Source organism: Schistocerca serialis, chromosome 2, assembly GCF_023864345.2.
Source record: "Schistocerca serialis cubense isolate TAMUIC-IGC-003099 chromosome 2, iqSchSeri2.2, whole genome shotgun sequence".
Lineage (NCBI taxonomy): Eukaryota > Metazoa > Arthropoda > Insecta > Orthoptera > Acrididae > Schistocerca > Schistocerca serialis.
Genome location: NC_064639.1, coordinates 825,621,978 through 825,644,427, shown reverse-complemented (window position 1 = coordinate 825,644,427; position 22,450 = coordinate 825,621,978). Strand labels below are relative to the sequence as shown.

General features: G+C 42.0%; 1 protein-coding gene across 3 annotated transcripts in view; it reads left to right on the top strand.

The window, feature by feature from the left end:
* Window positions 1-22,450, top strand: part of LOC126458075 (juvenile hormone esterase-like) — a 179,036-nt gene that overhangs the window by 105,455 nt on the left and 51,131 nt on the right. For 2 of the 3 annotated variants that reach the window (XM_050094890.1, XM_050094891.1), the window contains exon 2: window positions 20,009-20,134. The exons of the other annotated variant lie outside the window; for it this stretch is intronic. In XM_050094890.1, coding sequence (XP_049950847.1) covers window positions 20,009-20,134 — 126 coding nt within the window. The remainder of the gene's footprint in view (window positions 1-20,008; window positions 20,135-22,450) is intronic. 3 annotated transcript variants of the gene reach the window in all.

The window sequence follows — 22,450 nt, the reverse complement described above, 5'->3', positions numbered from 1 at the left end:
AAAAATGAAACAATACAGCGAGCTGGAATAATTGAAAATAACAAATGAGTGAACCCAAAATGGCGTGTGTAGCACTGAAAAATCAGAAAAAATTGGCAAAGAGAGAACCAAGCAGAAAAGCAAAAGTGAAATGATCCAGTGAAGATTTTTGTGCTGCTAGGTGAAGTGATGAGAAAACGTGAATGAATACTCGGTTATAGTAAGCTAACTATTTTCTGATTCTGGGAGTAGACTTGAAAAATTGGTTGAGTTCTGAAAACTGTTTTAATAAATCAAGCGTGCCTCCAATATAATTAGTCTGGGATTGCCCCGATATCTTATTGTAGCTTCCACCGCCATCTTGAAAAAAATCCTGAAAATTTAGCTCTTTTTCCAGTTTCCTCATATTTATCAGAAGTTAATTCAAAAGTACATCTACAGTCTGCAAACCACCGTGAGGTGCATGGTAGAGGGTACGTCCCATTGCACCAGTTACTAGTGTTCCTTCCTGTTCCATTCACGTATGAAGCATGGGAACGCCTCTGTGCGTGCAGTAATTATTCTAATCTTATCCTCATGATCCCTTTGTGAGGATATGTAGCGGGTTGTAGTATATTCCTAGAGTAATCGTTTAAAGCCAGTTTCCTGGTATAACTTACGTCTGTCTTCAAGAAACTGCCATTTCAGTTCCTTCAGTATCTCTGTGACCCTCTGCCATGGATTAAACAAACCTGTGACCACTTGTGCTGTATATGTTACTTACCTGTATATGTTCAGTATTCCCTGTTAGTCCTATCTGGTACAGGCCTATCACAAGCAATATTCTAGGATGCCCCACATGAGTGATTTGTAAGAAATCTCTTTTGTAGACTGATTGCACTTCCCCAATAGTCTATCAATAAACCGAAGCCTGCTTAACCCACGACTGATCCTATGTGATCATTCCATTTCATATCCCCAAAACGTGTTACACCCAGGTACTTGATGAGATGGCCAATTCCAACAGTGTCTCATTGATATTATAGCCATAAGATACTACGTTTTTTTCGTTTTGTGAAGTGCAAAATGTTACATTTCTGAACATTTAGAGCAAGTAGCTGATGTTTGCATCATGTTGAAATCTTATCAAGATCTGACTGAATATTTATACAGCTTCTCTCAAATATTACTTCATTATACATAACTGAATAATCTGAAGAAAGCCTGATTTTACTATTAATATTGTCTGCAAGGTGATTAATATACAACATGAACAGCAAGGGTTCCAACACACTTCCCTGTGGCACACCCGAAGTTAACTTCTACGTCTGACAATGACTCTCTAGCCATGATAACATGCTGTGTCCTCCCTACCAAAAAGTTCTCAATCCAGTCACGAATTACAATTGATACCACATACAGTCGTAATTTTGACAATATGCGGCCGGCCGGAGTGGCCATGCGGTTCTAGGCGCTACAGTCTGGAGCCGAGCGACCGCTACAGTCGCAGGATCGAATCCTGCCTCGGGCATGGATGTGTGTGATGTCCTTAGGTTAATTATGTTTAATTAGCTCTACGTTCTTGGCGACTGATGACCTCAGAAGTTGGCGCATAGTGCTCAGAGCCATTTGAACCATTTTTTTTGACAATAAGCATAGGAGCGGTACTGATACAAATGCTTTTCAGAAATCAAGAAACACTGCATGTACCTGGTTGCCTTGATCCAAAGCTATTAGTATGACATGTGAGAAAAGTGGGAGTTAGGTTTCACATCATCGATGTTTTCGCAAACCATGCTGGTTAACATTGAGAAGATCATTATGTTCAACGTGACTCATTGTGTTTGAGCTCAGAATATGTTCTGAGATTCTACAACAAATCGATGTCAAGAATATTGGACTTCTACTACCCTATCTCACTAGGGGTAAGATAGATACCGCCTACAGGAAAATTAAAGAGACCTTTGGCGATAAGAGAACGACTTGTATGAATATCAAGAGCTCAGATGGAAACCCAGTTCTAAGCAAAGAAGGGAAAGCAGAAAGGTGGAAGGAGTATATAAAGGGTCTATACAAGGGTGATGTACTTGAGGACAATATTATGGAAATGGAAGAGGCTGTAGATGAAGATGAAATGGGAGATATGATACTGCGTGAAGAGTTTGACAGAGCACTGAAAGATCTGAGTCGAAACAAGGCCCCCGAAGTAGACAATATTCCATTGGAACTACTGACGGCCGTGGGAGAGCCAGTCCTGACAAAACTCTACCATCTGGTGAGCAAGATGTATGAAACAGGCGAAATACCCTCAGACTTCCCAAAGAAAGCAGGTGTTGACAGATGTGAAAATTACCGAACTATCAGTTTAATAAGTCACAGCTGCAAAATACCAACACGAATTCTTTACAGACGAATGGAAAAACTAGTAGAAGCCAACCTCGGGGAAGATCAGTTTGGATTCCGTAGAAACACTGGAACACGTGAGGCAATACTGACCTTACGACTTATCTTAGAAGAAAGATTAAGGAAAGGCAAACCTACGTTTCTAGCATTTGTAGACTTAGAGAAAGCTTTTGACAATGTTGACTGGAATACTCTCTTTCAAATTCTAAAGGTGGCAGGGGTAAAAGACAGGGAGCGAAAGGCTATTTACAATTTGTACAGAAACCAGATGGCACTTACAAGAGTCGAGGGACATGAAAGGGAAGCAGTGGTTGGGAAGGAAGTGAGACAGGGTTGTAGCCTCTCCCCGATGTTGTTCAATCTGTATATTGAGCAAGCAGTAAAGGAAACAAAAGAAAAATTCGGAGTAGGTATTAAAATTCATGGAGAAGAAATAAAAACCTTGAGGTTCGCCGATGGCATTGTAATTCTGTCAGAAACAGCAAAGGACTTGGAAGAGCAGTTGAATGGAATGGACATTGTCTTGAAAGGAGGATATAAGATGAACATCAACAAAAGCAAAACAAGGATAATGGAATGTAGTCGAATTAAGTCGGGTGATGCTGAGGGAATTAGATTAGGAAATGAGGCACTTAAAGTAGTAAAGGAGTTTTGCTATTTTGGGAGCAAAATAACTGATGATGGTCGAAGTAGAGAGAATATAAAACGTAGGCTGGCAATGGCAAGGAAAGTGTTTCTGAAGAAGAGAAATTTGTTAACATTGAGTATAGAGTTAAGTGTCAGGAAGTCATTTCTGAAAGTATTCGTATGGAGTGTAGCCATGTATGGAAGTGAAACATGGACGATAAATAGTTTGGACAAGAAGAGAATAGAAGCTTTCGAAATGCGGTGCTACAGTAGAATGCTGAAGATTAGATGGGTAGATCACATAACTAATGAGGAAGTATTGAATAGGATTGGGGAGAAGAGAAGTTTGTGGCACAACTTGACCAGAAGAAGGGATCGGTTGGTAGGACATGTTCTGAGGCATCAAGGGATCACCAATTTAGTATTGGAGGGCAGCGTGGAGGGTAAAAATCGTAGAGGGAGACCAAGAGATCAATACACTAAGCAGATTCAGAAGGATGTAGGTTGCAGTAGGTACTGGGAGAAGAAAAAGCTTGCACAGGCTAGTGTAGCATGGAGAGCTGCATCAAACCAGCCTCAGGACTGAAGACCACAACAACAACAACAACTACCCTTCTTTTAGAGGGGTGAGATCTGTGCCTTATTCCAAGAACTGGGCACAGTTTTTTGTTCCAGGGATCTACGACAGATTATAGTTAAAAGGTGGGCTAACTCAGCCCAAAATCCAGCATAGAATCTGACAGGGATCCCATCAGGGCCAAGAGCTTTGTTCAGTTTTAACGGTTTCAGCTGTTTTTCAAAAAAACAGACACTAATACTTATTTCATTCATCTTTTCAGTGGTGTGAGGATTAAATCGGGGCAGTTGTCCTCGGTTTTCCTTTGAAAACGGAGTTAAGCATTTCAGTTTTTGTTTCGCTATCCTCAATTTCAGTTCCTGTCTCATTGGCTATGAACTGGACACTATCTTTGGTGCCACTAATAGCCTTTACATATGACCAGAATTTCTTTGGATTTTGTGAAATGTGATTTGACAATATTCTGCTACGGTAGTCACTGACTGCATCACATATTGCTGTATTGACAGAGAAGAGCGTTGCATTCAGCATCTCTCTATCTATAGCCCTATGCTTTGTTTATTATGCAGTAATCTCTGTTTCTCTAGAAGTTTCTTTACAATATTTCTTTACCATGAAGGTTCTCTCCCATTATGAACTATTCTACTGAGTACATATCTATTCAGTGTGTGGTTAACTATTCTTTTAAACCTGATCCAAAGTTCCTCTGCATGCCCCTGACCCGTGCTGAAAGTTTCAAGTACCTCGTTGAGATATGACATTACTGATTTTTATCTAGTTTACTGAACATATATATCTTTCTGCTTGTTTCAGTTGTCCTTTTTACTTTGTTAATCACTGTTCCCACAGCCATGTCTGGCCACTGATACCAGTTTCGATGCAGACATCCTCAAAGAAAAATGGTTCAAATGGCTCTGAGCACTATGGGACTTAACATCTATGGTCATCAGTCCCCTAGAACTTAGAACTACTTAAACCTAACTAACCTAAGGACAGCACACAACACCCAGTCATCACGAGGCAGAGAAAATCCCTGACCCAGCCGGGAATCGAACCCGGGAACCCGGACGTGGGAAGCGAGAACGCTACCGCACGACCCATCCTCAAAGAGGTCAGGTCGATTTGTTGCCATTAGATCTAATATATTTCCGTTGTGAGTAGGGATCCTAACTATTTGTTCCAGGTAGCTTTCAGAGAAGGCATTTAGTAAAGTCTTACAGGATGTCTTATCACGCCAACCACTAATAAACCTACGATTTTCTCAATTACCTGTTGAATGATTAAAGTTTCCATTGATGATTACAGTGTAACTGGGGAACTTACGAACATGTGAGCTGAGATTTTCTCTGAAGTTTTCGGTTACATCAGGATATGAGGCTGGTGGGCGATAGAAGGATCCAGTATCATTTTATGCCCACCCCTGATACTGAGTCTCACATGCAGCTTCGATTTCTTCCTCAGTGGGTTTGAGTTTTTTGTCTACTGAGACAAATACACCACCTCCATTTCCCAGTTGACTACCCCTTCGACACACACTTAAAATTTCCTCAAAATTCTCACTGCTATCAATTTCAGGTTTCAACCAGCTTTCTTTACCAAATATTATGTGAGATTTACTGTTTTCAATATCGCTTCAAACTCCGGCACTTTTGTTGCGAATGCTTCGGCAGTTTACCATTAGAATTTTAATACCTTCATCTGAGCGGGGGGGGGGGGGGAGGGAGGGGGGGGGGGGAATGGGGGCATTGGTTTCGATCTTACACTGCTACTTCTTGGATTCCTACAGCTATCGTTTTCTGGATTGAATGGAGAGTCATCTAATCTAAAAGAAAAAAAACCTTGTGTGCACCCCACACACAGTCAGCTATCTGAGTAGCAGCCTCTGATGTGAAATGCACACCTGATGTACTGTATTTAGTGGGATCCTACAGTTCTCAACCCTATGGCGCAAGCTCAGAAAGTCGCAGCCTAGCATGTCACAGAACTTTCGAAGTCTCTCGCTCAGTCCTTCCAGTCGACTTAGAACCAAAGGGCCACGATCAGTTCTGGGGACAACGCTGCAAATTGTGGGTTTCATTGAAACTCCTCGCACAAGGCTGATCCTCCCAACTTTCTCTGCCAGTCATTGGAATCACCCAAGAATGACTTTGGAGCCCAGACGACAGGCATCATTTGTTCCAATGTGCGCCACAATCTGCAGTTGGTTGCAACCTCTTCCTTCCAAGCTGTCGGAATAGCCTGTTTAAAACGCTGAATGAGGCCCCCAGTTATACACAATGAGTGCACCTGGTGTCCTTTCCTGTCCCTTGCTGCCATTTCCCTAAAGGGTACCATCATTTACCGTACATTTGAACTGTCACACGATTAATAGACCCCTACCCTAAGCCTCCTCCTGACACCGGAAGAAACAGGTTTCCCTACAACAGGTGAAGTGAATGCCACTGGTCAGTTTCAGTTTCAGTGAAACACAACGCCTCAAACTTTGTTAGGGTGATTAGTACAACATCCTCAGTCCTCCACAGTCCCCACCCACCCCGTACAGGACGCCTAGATCTACCACTAACACGCCACTCGCAGTCAACTGGACGTATAATGACAGATCCTGTAGTTTCTGCAGATGAATCAAGAATCCACAGGAGAGTACTTGAGCTACCTCTGGTACGGGTATACAGGTACACGACTCTTCCAACACACCGATTTGCAGCAGCTGTCAACCGTTTGACAGTAGTCAGGCCGATTTCCAGCTGGTTACGAACGTCAACCAACTCACCCCGTGTTTGAGAACAGCATTCATACTGGGGCTGCATTTTGGCTGGTGCACTGTATTACAAGGCAGTGAACAAAGGACTTTAAATTAAATCTGCTGGCTGTCTTGTAATCTGTAGAGCTAAAATGTTGCTAATTCCCTATAAGAATTGAGGCAGATATCAAAACGAGATTTCCATTAAGGCAACACAAAAACCTTTGGTAAAAATTACTAGTTTCCTAAAACGTTTTAGCGTTAGTTATAGTTGTTAGCAAACTCGAAAACAGAGTTTATTTACGATAAATGCAGATAATATATATAGGGCTAACCTCTTAGGAGAAAACAAGATGTAACACAAAACGTTAGTTACAAAATCGGCTACAGAAACTAAATCATAAACCCCGATTTGTTAAAAATTGCTCGTATATTATGCAAGGACAATGATAGCTTACGAAAATTCTCAAAAATGCACGTTTATTTGCGTTTATATACAATGAGATTTAGGGGTGATGTATACTTTGCCTGAAGTGTGAAAAACGCTAATTTGCTACGAATTAAATTACGCATCGAAAACACTCGTATCACAAAGGTGCGAAAATATAGTTTTGTATGCGTCCGAAAATTTTGAAACTAACCTGTTTCTCACGTTACTGCGCAATGAAATTAGAGAAATATTGTTTTGATCGAGGATAGGCCTACTGTCCTTAAAAATTTTAAAAGAACACAGCTTAGTTCAAGCCTGCAATTGACAATAACAATAATAGTTTATCGCCACACTCGGGAATGTTCGAAATTGCACAATATACGACCATAGAAACGGGTATTGATACAACCAAGGAAAAATTACGCAGAAGGAGATACGCTAACAGTAAAATATGCGAATATATAACTTAAAATCGACACACGCTCTTGTACAAACGGTCTCACACAAAGAAAATTCTTAAGTCTGCTTTTATACAGGGTGGTCCATTGATCGTGACCGGTCTACATCTACATCTACATCTACATTTATACTCCGCAAGCCACCCAACGGTGTGTGGCGGAGGGCACTTTACGTGCCACTGTCATTACCTCCCTTTCCTGTTCCAGTCGCGTATGGTTCGCGGGAAGAACGACTGTCTGAAAGCCTCCGTGCGCACTCTAATCTCTCTAATTTTACATTCGTGATCTCCTCGGGAGGTATAAGTAGGGGGAAGCAATATATTCGATACCTCATCCAGAAACGCACCCTCTCGAAACCTGGCGAGCAAGCTACACCGCGATGCAGAGCGCCTCTCTTGCAGGGTCTGCCACTTGAGTTTATTAAACATCTCCGTAACGCTATCACGGTTACCAAATAACCCTGTGACGAAACGCGCCGCTCTTCTTTGGATCTTCTCTATCTCCTCCGTCAAACCGATCTGGTACGGATCCCACACTGATGAGCAATACTCAAGTATAGGTCGAACGAGTGTTTTGTAAGCCACCTCCTTTGTTGATGGACTACATTTTCTAAGCACTCTCCCAATGAATCTCAACCTGGTACCCGCCTTACCAGCAATTAATTTTATATGATCATTCCACTTCAAATCGTTCCGCACGCATACTCCCAGATATTTTACAGAAGTAACTGCTACCAGTGTTTGTTCCGCTATCATATAATCATACAATAAAGGACCCTTCTTTCTATGTATTCGCAATACATTGCATTTGTCTATGTTAAGGGTCAGTTGCCACTCCCTGCACCAAGTGCCTATCCGCTGCAGATCTTCCTGCATTTCGCTACAATTTTCTAATGCTGCAACTTCTCTGTATACTACAGCATCATCCGCAAAAAGCCGCATGGAACTTCCGACACTATCTACTAGGTCATGTATATATATTGTGAAAAGCAATGGTCCCATAACACTCCCCTGTGGCACGCCAGAGGTTACTTTAACGTCTGTAGACGTCTCCCCATTGATAACAACATGCTATGTTCTGTTTGCTAAAAACTCTTCAATCCAGCCACACAGCTGGTCTGATATTCCGTAGGCTCTTACTTTGTTTATCAGGCGACAGTGCGGAACTGTATCGAACGCCTTCCGGAAGTCAAGAAAAATAGCATCTACCTGGGAGCCTGTATCTAATATTTTCTGGGTCTCATGAACAAATAAAGCGAGTTGGGTCTCACACGATCGCTGTTTCCGGAATCCATGTTGATTACTACATAGTAGATTCTGGGTTTCCAAAAACGACATGATACTCGAGCAAAAAACATGTTCTAAGATTCTACAACAGATCGACGTCAGAGATATAGGTCTATAGTTTTGCGCATCTGCTCGACGACCCTTCTTGAAGACTGGGACTATCTGTGCTCTTTTCCAATCATTTGGAACCCTCCGTTCCTCTAGAGACTTGCGGTACACGGCTGTTAGAAGGGGGGCAAGTTCTTTCGCGTACTCTGTGTAGAATCGAATTGGTATCCCATCAGGTCCAGTGGACTTTCCTCTATTGAGTGATTCCAGTTGCTTTTCTATTCCTTGGACACTTATTTCGATGTCAGCCATTTTTTCGTTTGTGCGAGGATTTAGAGAAGGAACTGCAGTGCGGTCTTCCTCTGTGAAACAGCTTTGGAAAAAGGTGTTTAGTATTTCAGCTTTACGCGTGTCATCCTCTGTTTCAATGCCATCATCATCCCGTAGTGTCTGGATATGCTGTTTCGAGCCACTTACTGATTTAACGTAAGACCAGAACTTCCTAGCATTTTCTGTCAAGTCGGTACATAGAATTTTACTTTCGAATTCACTGAACGCTTCACGCATAGCCCTCCTTACGCTAACTTTGACATCGTTTAGCTTCTGTTTGTCTGAGAGGTTTTGGCTGCGTTTAAACTTGGAGTGGAGCTCTCTTTGCTTTCGCAGTAGTTTCCTAACTTTGTTGTTGTACCACGGTGGGTTTTTCCCGTCCCTCACAGTTTTACTCGGCACGTACCTGTCTAAAACGCATTTTACGATTGCCTTGAACTTTTTCCATAAACACTCAACATTGTCAGTGTCGGAACAGAAATTTTCGTTTTGATCTGTTAGGTAGTCTGAAATCTGCCTTCTATTACTCTTGCTAAACAGATAAACCTTCCTCCCTTTTTTTATATTCCTATTAACTTCCATATTCAGGGATGCTGCAACGGCCTTATGATCACTGATTCCCTGTTCTGTACATACAGAGTCGAAAAGTTCGGGTCTGTTTGTTATCAGTAGGTCCAAGATGTTCTCTGTTTAATTGCTCGAGGTAATTTTTGGATAGTGCACTCAGTATAATGTCACTCGATGCTCTGTCCCTACCACCCGTCCTAAACATCTGAGTGTCCCAGTCTATATCTGGTAAATTGAAATCTCCACCTAAGACTATAACATGCTGAAAAAATTTATGTGAAATGTATTCCAAATTTTCTCTCAGTTGTTCTGCCACTAATGCTGCTGAGTCGGGAGGTCGGTAAAAGGAGCCAATTATTAACCTAGTTCGGTTGTTAAGTGTAACCTCCACCCATAATAATTCACAGGAACTATCCACTTCTACTTCACTACAGGATAAACTACTACTAACAGCGACGAACACTCCACCACTGGTTGCATGCAATCTATCCTTTCTAAACACCGTCTGTACCTTTGTAAAAATTTCGGCAGAATTTATCTCTGGCTTAAGCCAGCTTTCTGTACCTATAACGATTTCAGCTTCGGTGCTTTCTATCAGCGCTTGAAGTTCTGGTACTTTACCAACGCAGCTTCGACAGTTGACAATTACAATACCGATTGCTGCTTGGTCCCCGCATGTCCTGACTTTGCCCCGCACCCGTTGAGGCTGTTGCCCTTTCTGTACTTGCCCAAGGCCATCTAACCTAAAAAATCGCCCAGCCCACGCCACACAACCCCTGCTACCCGTGTAGCCGCTTGTTGCGTGTAGTGGACTCCTGACCTATCCAGCGAAACCCGAAACCCCACCACCCTATGGCGCAAGTCGAGGAATCTGCAGCCCACACGGTCGCAGAACCGTCTCAGCCTCTGATTCAGACCCTCCACTCGGCTCTGTACCAAAGGTCCGCAGTCAGTCCTGTCGACGATGCTGCAGATGGTAAGCTCTGCTTTCATCCCGCTAGCGAGACTGGCAGTCTTCACCAAATCAGATAGCCGCCGGAAGCCAGAGAGGATTTCCTCCGATCCATAGTGACACACATCATTGATGCCGACATGAGCAACCACCTGCAGATGGGTGCACCCTGTACCCTTCATGGCATCCGGAAGGACCCTTTCCACATCTGGAATGACTCCCCCCGGTATGCACACGGAGTGCACATTGGTTTTCTTCCCCTCTCTTGCTGCCATTTCCCTAAGGGGCCCCATTACACGCCTGACGTTGGAGCTCACAACTACCAGTAAGCCCACCCTCTGCGACTGCCCGGATCTTGCAGACTGAGGGGCAACCTCTGGAACAGGACAAGCAGCCATGTCAGGCCGAAGATCAGTATCAGCCTGAGACAGAGCCTGAAACTGGTTCGTCAGACAAACTGGAGAGGCTTTCCGTTCAGCCCTCCGGAATGTCTTTCGCCCCCTGCCACACCTTGAGACGACCTCCCACTCTACCACAGGTGAGGGATCAGCTTCAATGCGGGCAGTATCCCGGGCAACCACAGTCGTAGTCCGATCAGGGGATGCGTGGGACGAGCTGGCCGTCCCCGACAAACCCCCATCCGGACCCCCACAGTGATGCCCATTGGCAACAGCCTCAAGCTGTGTGACCGAAGCCAACACTGCCTGAAGCTGGGAGCGAAGGGATGCCAACTCAGCCTGCATCCGAACGCAGCAGTTGCAGTCCCTATCCATGCTAAAAACTGTTTTGTAAAGAACGTCTGAACTAATCTACAGAGAGCGCAAACAAATCGACAAAATTTAAACGGTTATTAAAATACAAGATTGCCTAGTAAATGCAGTAATGCTGCTACTTGCGCACTGCTGACACTGCTCGGCGGCGGAAGGAGACTACGCGAATTTACACTATTCAGGTACTAAAACGCGATGCTACACTCTCAAATACTATAATACGCCCGAAATTTATGAATTAAACAATGCAAGTACCAAAAACACGCAAAGAAATTAAGAATTAAACTATGTAACAAATGAGTGAGCTAGGAGTATACGACTTGCTGCTGCAGCTGCTTATCCAACGGCGGCAGGGAGCACACTGACTGTTACCAACAGAACTGGCCGTTCAAAACAAAAACAGAAGACAAACGACTACGCGAATTTACACTATTCAGGTACTAAAACGCGATGCTACACTCTCAAATACTATAATACGCCCGAAATTTATGAATTAAACAATGCAAGTACCAAAAACACGGTCCAAATATCACACGAAATAAGCGTCAAACGAAAAAAACTACAAAGACGAAACTTGTCTAGCTTGAAGTGGGAAACCAGATGGCGCTATGGTTGGCCCGCTAGATGGCGCTGCCATAGGTGAAACGGATATCAAGTGCGTTTTTTAAATAGGAACCCCCATTTTTATTACATATTCGTGTAGTATTTGAAGAAATATGAATGTTTTAATTGGACCACTTTTTTCGCTTTGTGATAGATGGCGCTGTAATAGTCACAAACATATGGCTCACAATTTTAGACGAACAGTTGGTAACAGGTAGGTTTTTTAAATTGAAATACAGAACATAGGTACGTTTTAACATTTTATTTCGGTTGTTCCAAAGTGATACATGTTCCTTTGTGAACGTATCATTTCTGAGAGCGCATGCTGTTACCGTGTGATTGCCTGCAAATACCATATTAATGCAATAAATGCTCAAAATGATGTCCGTCAACCTCAGTGCATTTGGCAATACGTGTAACGCCATTCCTCTCAACAGCGAGTAAAAACAAATATCCTTCAACTTTCCCCACAGAAAGAAATCCGGGGACGTCAGATCCGGTGAACGTGCGGGCCATGGTATAGTACTTCGACGACCAATCCACCTGTCACGAAATATGCTGTTCATCCATCATGTTGGAAGTACGTCGCCATTCTGTCATGCAGTGAAACATCTTGTAGTAACATCAGTAGAACATTGCATTGCACCATTCAGATTGGCATCGATAAAATGGGGGCAATTATCCTTTCTCCCATAATGCTGCACATTACATTAACCCGCCAAGGTCGCTGATGTTCCACTTGTCGCAGCCATCGTGGATTTTCCGTTGCCCAATAGTGCATACTATGCCGGTTTCCGTTATTGCTGTTGGTGAATGTAATTTCTCTTGTGCCCAGTGGCAGAACTGTACGTGACGTTCAACGTCGTCGCCATGCAATTCCTGGTGCATAGAAACATGATATGGGTGCAATCGATGTTGATGTAGCATTCTCAACACCGACGTTTTTGAGATTCCCGATTCTCTCGCAATATGTCTGCCACTGATGTGCAGATTAGCCGCGACAGCAGCTAAAACACCTACTTCGACATCACCATTTGTTGCAGGTCGTGGTTGACGTTTCACATGTGGCTGAACACTCCCTGTTTCCTTAAATACCGAGCAGCATACATAGCACACGCCCGTTGGGTATTTTGATCACAATAGCCATACATCAACTCTATATCGACATTTTCCGCAATTGGTAAACAGTCCATTTTAACACAGGTAATGTATCAAGAAGCAAATACCGTCCGCATTAGCGGAATGTTACGTGATACCACGTACTTACACGTTTGTGACTATTACAGCACCATCTATCACAAAGCGAAAAAAGTGGTCCAACTAAAACATTCGTATTTCTTTACGTACTACACGAATATGTAATAAAACATGGGGGGTTCCTATTTAAAAAACGCAGTTGATATCCGTTTGACCTATGGCAGCACCATGTAGCGAGCCAACTATAGCGCCATCTGGTTTCCCCCTTCAAGCTAGACGAGTTTCGTTCTCTGTAATTTTTCTTTTGACGCTTATTTCGTGTGATATTTGGCCCGGTCACTATCAATGGACCACCCTGTATATAAATAAGCGTGCGTATTGTGCGGGTTTTTCACTAAGCTGATACTGTGCACACTTCTACATTGGTGTGCCGAAGAAGAACGTGCTGCAACGTAAGTTTATCTCGACCAAAATCGCTAAAATGTGCAGCACCAACAAAGCACGCCTTCTGCCTGTCGCAGCTAACAATGCTTCATGATACATAACATAAAGACCATTAAATTCTCAGTCAGTTTTCGATGGAGGGGTATTGTAGATACACTCTGCCAAATAAGGTACTGGTACCCTGTCAGACTTTTACTGTAAAGTCAATTTTGTCTTCACAATGCGTGAAATTTCAGTGAAATAATCACAAACCTGCAGTGCATCAAATTTGGTGTTTATTTAGTAAGTCCAATGAAGAGAAAAAAATGCCCTGTATCATTGAAGATACAAATGTCTCACTAGCAGTCATGCCTTGCTCACTGGGTTTGATGTGCCCAATTATGATCTTCCCTTTGCTTTTAAAAGCGAGTTTTTTGCATAATACAAACATTACTTTGTGCTTAGAGAGACAACTTTATAAAAAATAAATGGATTAATGGTACTAATATTCTCACTGTGGAATACATGAAGTTTATGGCAAATTGAAAAATCACTTGTTTATTCTACACCAATCTATTTTTATAAAACATGAATCGTATGGGCACAATATAATGTAGGTTTTATGAACATTATGCAACTTTCCCATAGTTCACAGTAGAACTACCCAGGGGCTCATCATGAGGAGGCAGTTGCATGTCAAGTCCCACATGTGCCCTCCATAGTCCAGTGAAACTGTCAGAAAAAAAGCCTGTACCTTGCAAAAGGTGGGGTAGAAGATTTTATTTTTTTAACTCGTTCATATTGTTGGAAAGGTTACAAAACCAAGTTTTGCCAACAAAATTTCTCTTGGGAAAACTTTCTGCAGTCAAAAAAAATTTCGGACTTTTTTCAAATGGTTCAAATGGCTCTGAGCACTATGGGACTCAACTGCTAAGGTCATTAGTCCCCTAGAACTTAGAACTAGTTAAACCTAACTAACCTAAGGACATCACAAACATCCATGCCCGAGGCAGGATTCGAACCTGCGACCGTAGCGGTCTTGCGGTTCCAGACTGCAGCGCCTTTAACCGCACGGCCACTTCGGCCGGCGGACTTTTTTCAGTTTTTTTCAAAATATCTCAGTTTCATTTGCTCGTATCGCTTTAACGTCTAATTTCTTTTTTAAAGAGCACAAAATTCTTACCATTTTTTTTTCTACTCCCGGTATCTAAGGCGCTACATCACGTCAAAAAATACCAATTTTTCAAATTTCGGGCAAAGTGGCAAATTACCTAATTTTTGAACACTGTTATTTCAGTTTCTATTTGTGTAGTATAAACATATAACTCATCATGCTATTCATTGGAATTTACCATCTCACTCTGCTGCAGGGCCAGGAAAAACAGCATCATATTCAGTAACTACGAAACATTCACGTCGGATTGCGTGAAGTTTATTTATGTTACAGTATGTAATACGATTGCATGCAGGTGCTGTACATTTTCTACAGTTGATTGACGTTATTGATCAGTTATAAGAAAAAATATGTAGGAATTGTTCTTTAGCGGACAAAAGCGTATTTATTCTTTGGCGGGCGGAAGGCGATTATCTCTGGTGATTGTTCACAGCGCACTGACAGCTATTAGCACACAACAATAAGGGTCCTACAATTTGGAGTCGCTTCCATTCAGTATATGTTGTGGTGCCGAAAATGAGTATGTTAGACATGAATTTGTGTTTCATTTGCGGAAAAAGGTGGTGAGTGGTGGACACAATGTGAAAAAGAAGCCGGCTGGTGTGGCCGTGCGGTTCTAGGCGCTTCAGTCTGGAATCGCGTGACCGCTACGGTTGCAGGTTCGAATCCTGCCTCGGGCATGGATGTGTGTGATGTCCTTAGGTTAGTTAGGTATAAGTAGTTCTAAGTTCTAGGGGACTGATGACCATAGATGTTAAGTTCCATAGTGCTCAGAGCCATTTGAACCATTTCTGAAAAAGAAAGGACTGAGCACACTTATCGATTGTAGTGCTAAACGCAGCGAGTCTGCCCACACCCGTTTTTTGAACACGCTCAGTGAAGTGATGTTGCATGAAGCATGCTACAAGAAGTACATTAATGAGAGAATGATAGCAGCGTACTATGTCGACCGCAGGAAAAAGGTCAGTTCAATTCTTATTTGCAAAAGGGAATTCTGATGACTTTTTAACCAAGCAGTTAAGATTGCCATATGCCAAACGAAATTTTATTTACAAAGTAATGAAATTGGAAGTGCAATCGACAGTATTAGAACAGGCTAAACGACGTGGTGGTGAATTTGGTCAACAAGTGATAGAGCGGATTCAAAATGTAAATGATTTGGTTGCTGCAGATGGGTGATATCACAGATTTTGCTACATAAACTTCTTTCACCGTGTTTCAGCTACTGGACAGAATCGAGGTTACCGACCTGCAACACAAGTAGATGAAGGCATGGAGGCTATATTTGCCTACCTGGAAACCAATACGGAAGAATGTCAGTTTTCTATGGACGATGTATTAGAGCAAATACTCACATCACCTCGTCCTGATACTCGAACTGTCAAGGCTCGCCTTTTCCAGAAATATGGCGATGATGTGGTGATAGCTGAAACAGCTTCAAAGCCAGGCACAAGAAGATGCTGACGTTATGATTGTAACATCTGCCATTTCAAAAACCAAAGATTTTGGAAGTGTTGTCATTGTAGAAGAAGATGTTGACCTGCTTTTGCTCATGACCGGTTTGGGGCAAGGCATTGAAAACTTATGTTTCTTAAAGCCAGGAAGAGGAAATGCAGAAGACAGGTGGTGTTCCACTGCATCTTACAAGTTTGACAGTGAATATATTCTGTTCACTCACGCCTTTAGCGGATGTGATGCAACATCCGCTTTTTTTGGTCAAGGAAAAATTAAGTGCTGCAATATTGTTGCGAAAAATGAAGACCTAACCTCAGCGCTTTGCACGTTCAATAAACCACATGCTACCCATGAAGAAATAATAACAGCAGGAGAACAGGTTACTATCGCATTGTATAGTGGAGGTGTCAGCAGTTCCCACACACTAGACCATTTGCGGTACCAGCTATTCGCCAAGTCTGCCACAAAAAGCAAACTGGATCTTGCACAGTTCCCACCTACACAAGATGCTGCACATCATTCGTTGCGGACTTACCAACAAGTCCAAAGTTGGATGGGAAACTGGAAACCTCCTGAGAAATGGGGCTGGAATCACAGTGACCACGGTCCAATATTCGTTATAATGAGCCAAGATCCAGCACTTGAAGCACTTCTTCACATTGATTCATGCTCATGCAAGCTGAACTGTGGCGGAGCGTGCTCCTGCAGAAAAGCGGGTTTGAAATGTTCTTCAATTTGCAAGAAATGTATTGGGGTCAACTGTGAAAACGGGCCAAAATGTTTAAATGGAGACAGTGAAGAAGATGTTATGGAGGATGTTGAGGAAACCGCTGACGAAATCAACAAACTTGCTGAGGCTGACTCACTGTTTAAAGAAGAGATCAATCTGGGATCAACTCTATGTACAGACCCTGAATCCGTAACTCAAGGTATTTCTGGTGACACTGAGGAACCTGGCCCATCAAAACGTTGGAAGTGATGCTAATATCTGTCTCAAGTGCGCTAAAGTGCGATATTACAAGTATTACACATCCAGAACTGCCAACATTTTTTAGTAACTGACAATGCATTTTAATTGTAATAAAGCTACTTATTTTAATGTCAACTGTGTGGCCCTTATACACAAGAATAATTACCTTCCTAATTAGGTTGCCTATTGCACTAATAATAGTTCAGTTTCCGGAGACAATTTATTTTGTGTGTGGGTGTGTGTGTGTGTGTGTGTGTGTGTCTCTTAATGATGTATTTTTATATTTATAGTTTTACAAATACCAGGGCTGAGGTGGCCCATAGTGAACTTCAGGTAGTGATGTAAGAATCACAATAGTTGGGTGCCCAGCAATCCTCATGTTGCATACAGAGAAATTGAATACCTGAACGTGAGGTGGTAAATTCCAACATATAGCATGATGTATAATGTATTTAACTATACAAACAGAAACTGAAAAAATAGTGTTCAAAAATAAGGTATCTTGCCACTATGCTCAAAATTTGAAAAATTGGTATTTTTTGACGTGCTGCAGCGCCTTAGATACTGGGAGTAGAAAAAAATGGTAGGAATCAAATTTGTAGAGAATTTTGTGCTTTTTAAAAAAGAAAATAGACGTTAAAGCGATAGGAGCAAATGAAACTGAGATATTTTGAAAAAACTGAAAAAAGTCCGAAATTTTCGAAGTTTTTTGACTGCAGAAAGTTTTCCCAAGAGAAATTTTGTTGGAAAAACTTGGTTTTGTAACCTTTCCAACAATATGAACGAGTTAGAAAAATAAAATCTTCTACCCCACCTTTTGCAAGGTATATCTGCAATTTGACTGGACTATCCAAGCCAACCAAGGATTCAGTTTATTCAATGTTTTTTTTTTTTAATTAAATTAACAAAGATAATGAGAAATTACAATAGCTTTTCTCATTTTACACGTGTTTGGAGGAGAAAGGATCTATTGTGTTATACTATATTTCTTAGATTTCTTCATACTTAATCCATAATCAAGGTCTATTCTCTTCCTTCTTCTTCTTTTTCTTGTGTGGTGGCATCACAATCTATGTTGCAGTCATCTGTAATAAGATTGATTTCATCAGTCTTGGCATTGGTTTGCAAATAGTAGGGTATTTCATTGCATTTTTCTTGAACAGACAAACTCCAAGGCAACTTTTGCAAGGCCTGTGGCATATGGTTTTCAGGATCTTCTAGAGTGTTACTTCTTTATAAGTTTGTGAGTGGTAAATGGCGGTAGACTGAATTTTGAGGTCTTCCAGTACAGTTGCAGTGAGTCCCACTTTTTTGTTTCTTTCTTTTCTTTTTTAGTCTTGTACTTTCAAACACATTCTGTTAAGCTGTGGTTTAATTTCATAATGAGAATAAAATACAGCTATGAACTTTTGTCCCATGTCATCACCATCATCAGCAGTAGCATCTGTTGGTCCTCACAAGTGCTTCTTTGTCTCTTAACAATGTAAGTAATTTCAGCTTTCTTTCTACAAAAAATCCAGCTGCGGTGGCCAAGCGGTTCTAGGCGCTTCAGTCTGGAATCGCGCAACTGCTACGGTTGCATGTTCAAATCCTGCCTCGGGCATGGATGTGTGTGATGTCCTTAGGTTAGTTAGGTTTAAGTAGTTCTACGTTCTAGGGGACTGATGACCTCAGATGTTAAGTCCCATAGTGCTCAGAGCCATTTGAACCATTTGATTTTTCTACGAAAAATAACAAAGTTGAGTTACAGCCACTAAACGTATGTAAAAATAATCAGCATCAATAATGCTAGCCACAATTAAAGTATCTGCATCTTCAGCAGTGTGCTTCTGAAGTGTTGATCTTGAAGTGCCTGACTCAACAAAGAGATAAGAGGCTATTTGGTGCTTTGTTTAAAAGAAACACTCATTTTGCTGTGTTAACCAACAGTTGTGCTGCTGATTTAGTTCCCCTCTCACTTGTCACATCAGGGTATATGTCAAATACAATCATATAAATTTCCTTTACTTCACCTCTATGGTCACAGCTTTTTTAGTCCTCAGACTACTGGTTTTGGTCAGCAATGACCATCTTTAGATCTGTTTTATAAAAACACTTCCTAATACACTGGAGCCATAGTGGCACCGTCAAATGCTAATCATAAAATCAGTGCCAGCATCGTCAAACATATATAAATAATAGTATACACAAGAGTCATCTTGTCAGCAGCACTCTGAGTGCTGCTGTGACTCTTGTGTATACTATTATTTATATATGTTTGACGATGCTGGCACTGATTTTATGTTTAGCATTTGATGATGCCACTATGGCTCCAGTGTATTAGGATGTGTTTTTATAAAACAGATCTGAAGATGGTCATTGCTGACCGAAACCAGTAGTCTGAGGACTTATAAAAGTTGTGACCATAGATGAGAAGTAAAGGAAATTTGTTCTATTTTCAGGTCATTGTTCAATTCATGACCATGTTGCAGCTTGTGGAAAACAATCATGGCTGCTTTACCATACCACTTCTTATTGTATCTTACAGACTTTGTAACTTTTGTTGAAAAGAGTTCTTTTTCCTTCCATACCACTCTATGTAAAACAAATCCCCATCTCTTATGGAATTTGCCTTTAAATCAGCTGGTTCTTTAATACGATTGCAGGAATGGTAAACACAAACTGTCCAGTATTTTGCATATCAATTCCATCAACTATCAGAAATTAACTTTGGTGCAATGTAAACAAAAAATAGTAATAAAACTAACCTTTGGCATCTTTACATCACAGTGTGTATTTAGGCACAAGAGAAGGGCCATTAGCTGTGTTCTTTAAATGAATATAGACAAACAACTATGATCTGTGATTGATGTTTCACAGTAATCTCTTTTTAATGGTGTCCTCCTTCGTGAGACAGTAGGTAGTAGCACATATAATCAGATGTACACTTTCTTAATTAAAAAAATATATTACATGAACATGGTTGCATAGAATTCCAATTGTCATTTTGGTTTAAAAACAACTTTTGACCCATCCGCTTGTAATATGATGACTTTTGCAGCCTCCCTCTCCAGTGGACGCATGGGACAGAATCCTAAATGCCACAGTGGATGGACCTTGGTGTCCTCAAGCAGAGAAGCCCAATGGGAGTGAAGACTGCTTGTTCCTGAATGTGTATACATCACAGGTACGTGACTTGTAGCTACTAATAGATACAAGCATAACTTTACCATTTTTCTGATTCACATATCATGATGTTTTGTGCCGTTGATGATCTGATTCCTTAAATCTAGATGCAGAAGAGCAAAACTATCTATTTTTGTAGCAGCAGCTTTTAACTCTGTAATGACATCTTTAGATAGGAATATGAACAATGTAGGAAAAGATAGAATGCTTCTTACCATAAAGAACACCTGTTAAGTTGCAGACAGGTACAATTAAAAGACACTCCCATACAGATTTTGGCCAAGGCCTTCATCAGCAAAAGGGGAACACACATCATTCATACACACAAGCAAGTATACCTCATGCACACATGACTGCCAACTCCAGCAGCTTGGGCCAGAAATCAACTATCACATGGTTTGCAAGCAGCAGTCTGGAGGAGGTGGAGAAGGAGAAGGGGAAGAGGAAGGGAAAAGGATAGTAGTGCATGGATAGGGGCTGAGACGTTGAATGCTGTATAGCAGTGTGTGCAGGGACTATAAGGCCAACAGGCACAGTGTCAGGAAAAAAAAGAGTAAAAAAGCAGAGTAGTGGGGAAAGGTGTGTGGGTGCATTGCCAGAGGGTGGCAAACAAAGAGCATGGGAGATGAGAATGGGGAGGAGGAGGTAGGACAGAGGAGGTGGAAACTGTTGGGTGAAGGGTGTGGGGGCAGTATGTTACCGTAGCTTGAGACCGGGTGAATTATGGGAACAGAGAATGTGTTGTAAGGCTAATTACTGTCTGCACAGTTCAGAAAAGCTTGTGGTGGAGGGGAGGATCCAGATGACTCGGGTAGTGAAGCAGCCATTGAAATGGAGCATGTTATGTTCAGCTGCATGTTGTGACACAGGATGGTCTGCTTTGCTCTTGACCACAGTTTGGCAGTGGTAATTCATCCTGGTGGACAGCAGGTTGGTAGTTGTACCAATATAAAAAGCTGTGCAATGATTGCAGCAGAGCTGGTAAATGACACGGCTGCTCTCATAGGTGGCCCAGCCCCTGATGGGGTGGGATAAACCTGTGACAGCACTGGAGTAGGAAATGCTAGGTGGGTAGACTGTGCAGATCTTGCACCTGGGTCTTCCATCGGGATAAGATCGTAGGACATTGTGGAGGTTGGGTGGGTGATGGAACACCACTTTAGGAGGTGTGGGGAGGATTTCAGGTAAGATGTCCCTCATCTCAGGGCGTGATGATAGGTAATCAAAGCCCTGGCAAATGATGTGGCCAGTTGTTCCAGTCCGGGATAGTACTGAATGAAGAAGGGGACACTCCTTTGTGCTGTTTCTTAGGGATGGTGAGAGGAAATGGCATGGGAGATCTGTTTGCAGACTAGGTGTGGAGAATAGCCCCTATTTGTGGAGGTCTTTGTGAGACCCTCAGCATACTGAGCAAGGTAGTTCTCGTCACTCCAGATACGCCGTCCGTGGGTGGCCAGGCTGTACGGGAGGGATTTTTTTGGAGTGAAAGGGATGACAGCTGTCAAAATGCAGGTACTGTTGGTGGTTGATGGGTTTAATGTGGACAGAGGTGCAGGTGTAGCCAACAGAGAGGAGGGGGTCAACATCTAGGAAGGTGGTACGCTGGCTTGAGAAGGACCAGGTGAAACAGATTGGAGAGAAGCTGTTGAGGTTGTGAAGGAACAATGATAGGGATAGGTGGCATCAACAATTACTAGCAAGGATCCAGTTATTCTAATAAATTAACTCTGAATCTACAAATGATCTTTGACATACTTGTCCACCTTCCTTCAAGGTTAATTTAGTTCGAAGTCTAAGATAAGGTACCCTAACTATAAGATCAAAATAATAGTTATATTTTTAAATAATTCTTAATATTACCCAACAAGAGCTCAGAACTATAGAAAAAAATTATGAATGTTGTAGGAAAGTTCTTGTAGAATATAAATACTTCAGGATTAAAGGAGACCACTCACCAAAAAGCAGAAGTGTCATGTTTGTTTGGCAGACCAAAGTGCAAGGCCAGCCCAGTCCACCCATCCAGCATCTCCTACTCTAGTTCCATCACAGGCTTATCCTATCCCATCACAGGCCAGCCCACCTGTGAAAGCTGCCATGTCATACACCAGCTCTGCTGCAAATACTGCACAGCCTTTCATGTTGGTATGACTACCAACCAGCTGTCCACCATGGTGAATGGTTACAGCCAAACCACTGTCATGAACAAAATTGATCACCTGGTGGCACAACAGGCAGCTGAGCACAACATGGTAGAGCTCAGTGGCTGCTTCACAACTTGAGCCATCTGGATTCTTCCCTACTCTACCAGCTTCTCTGA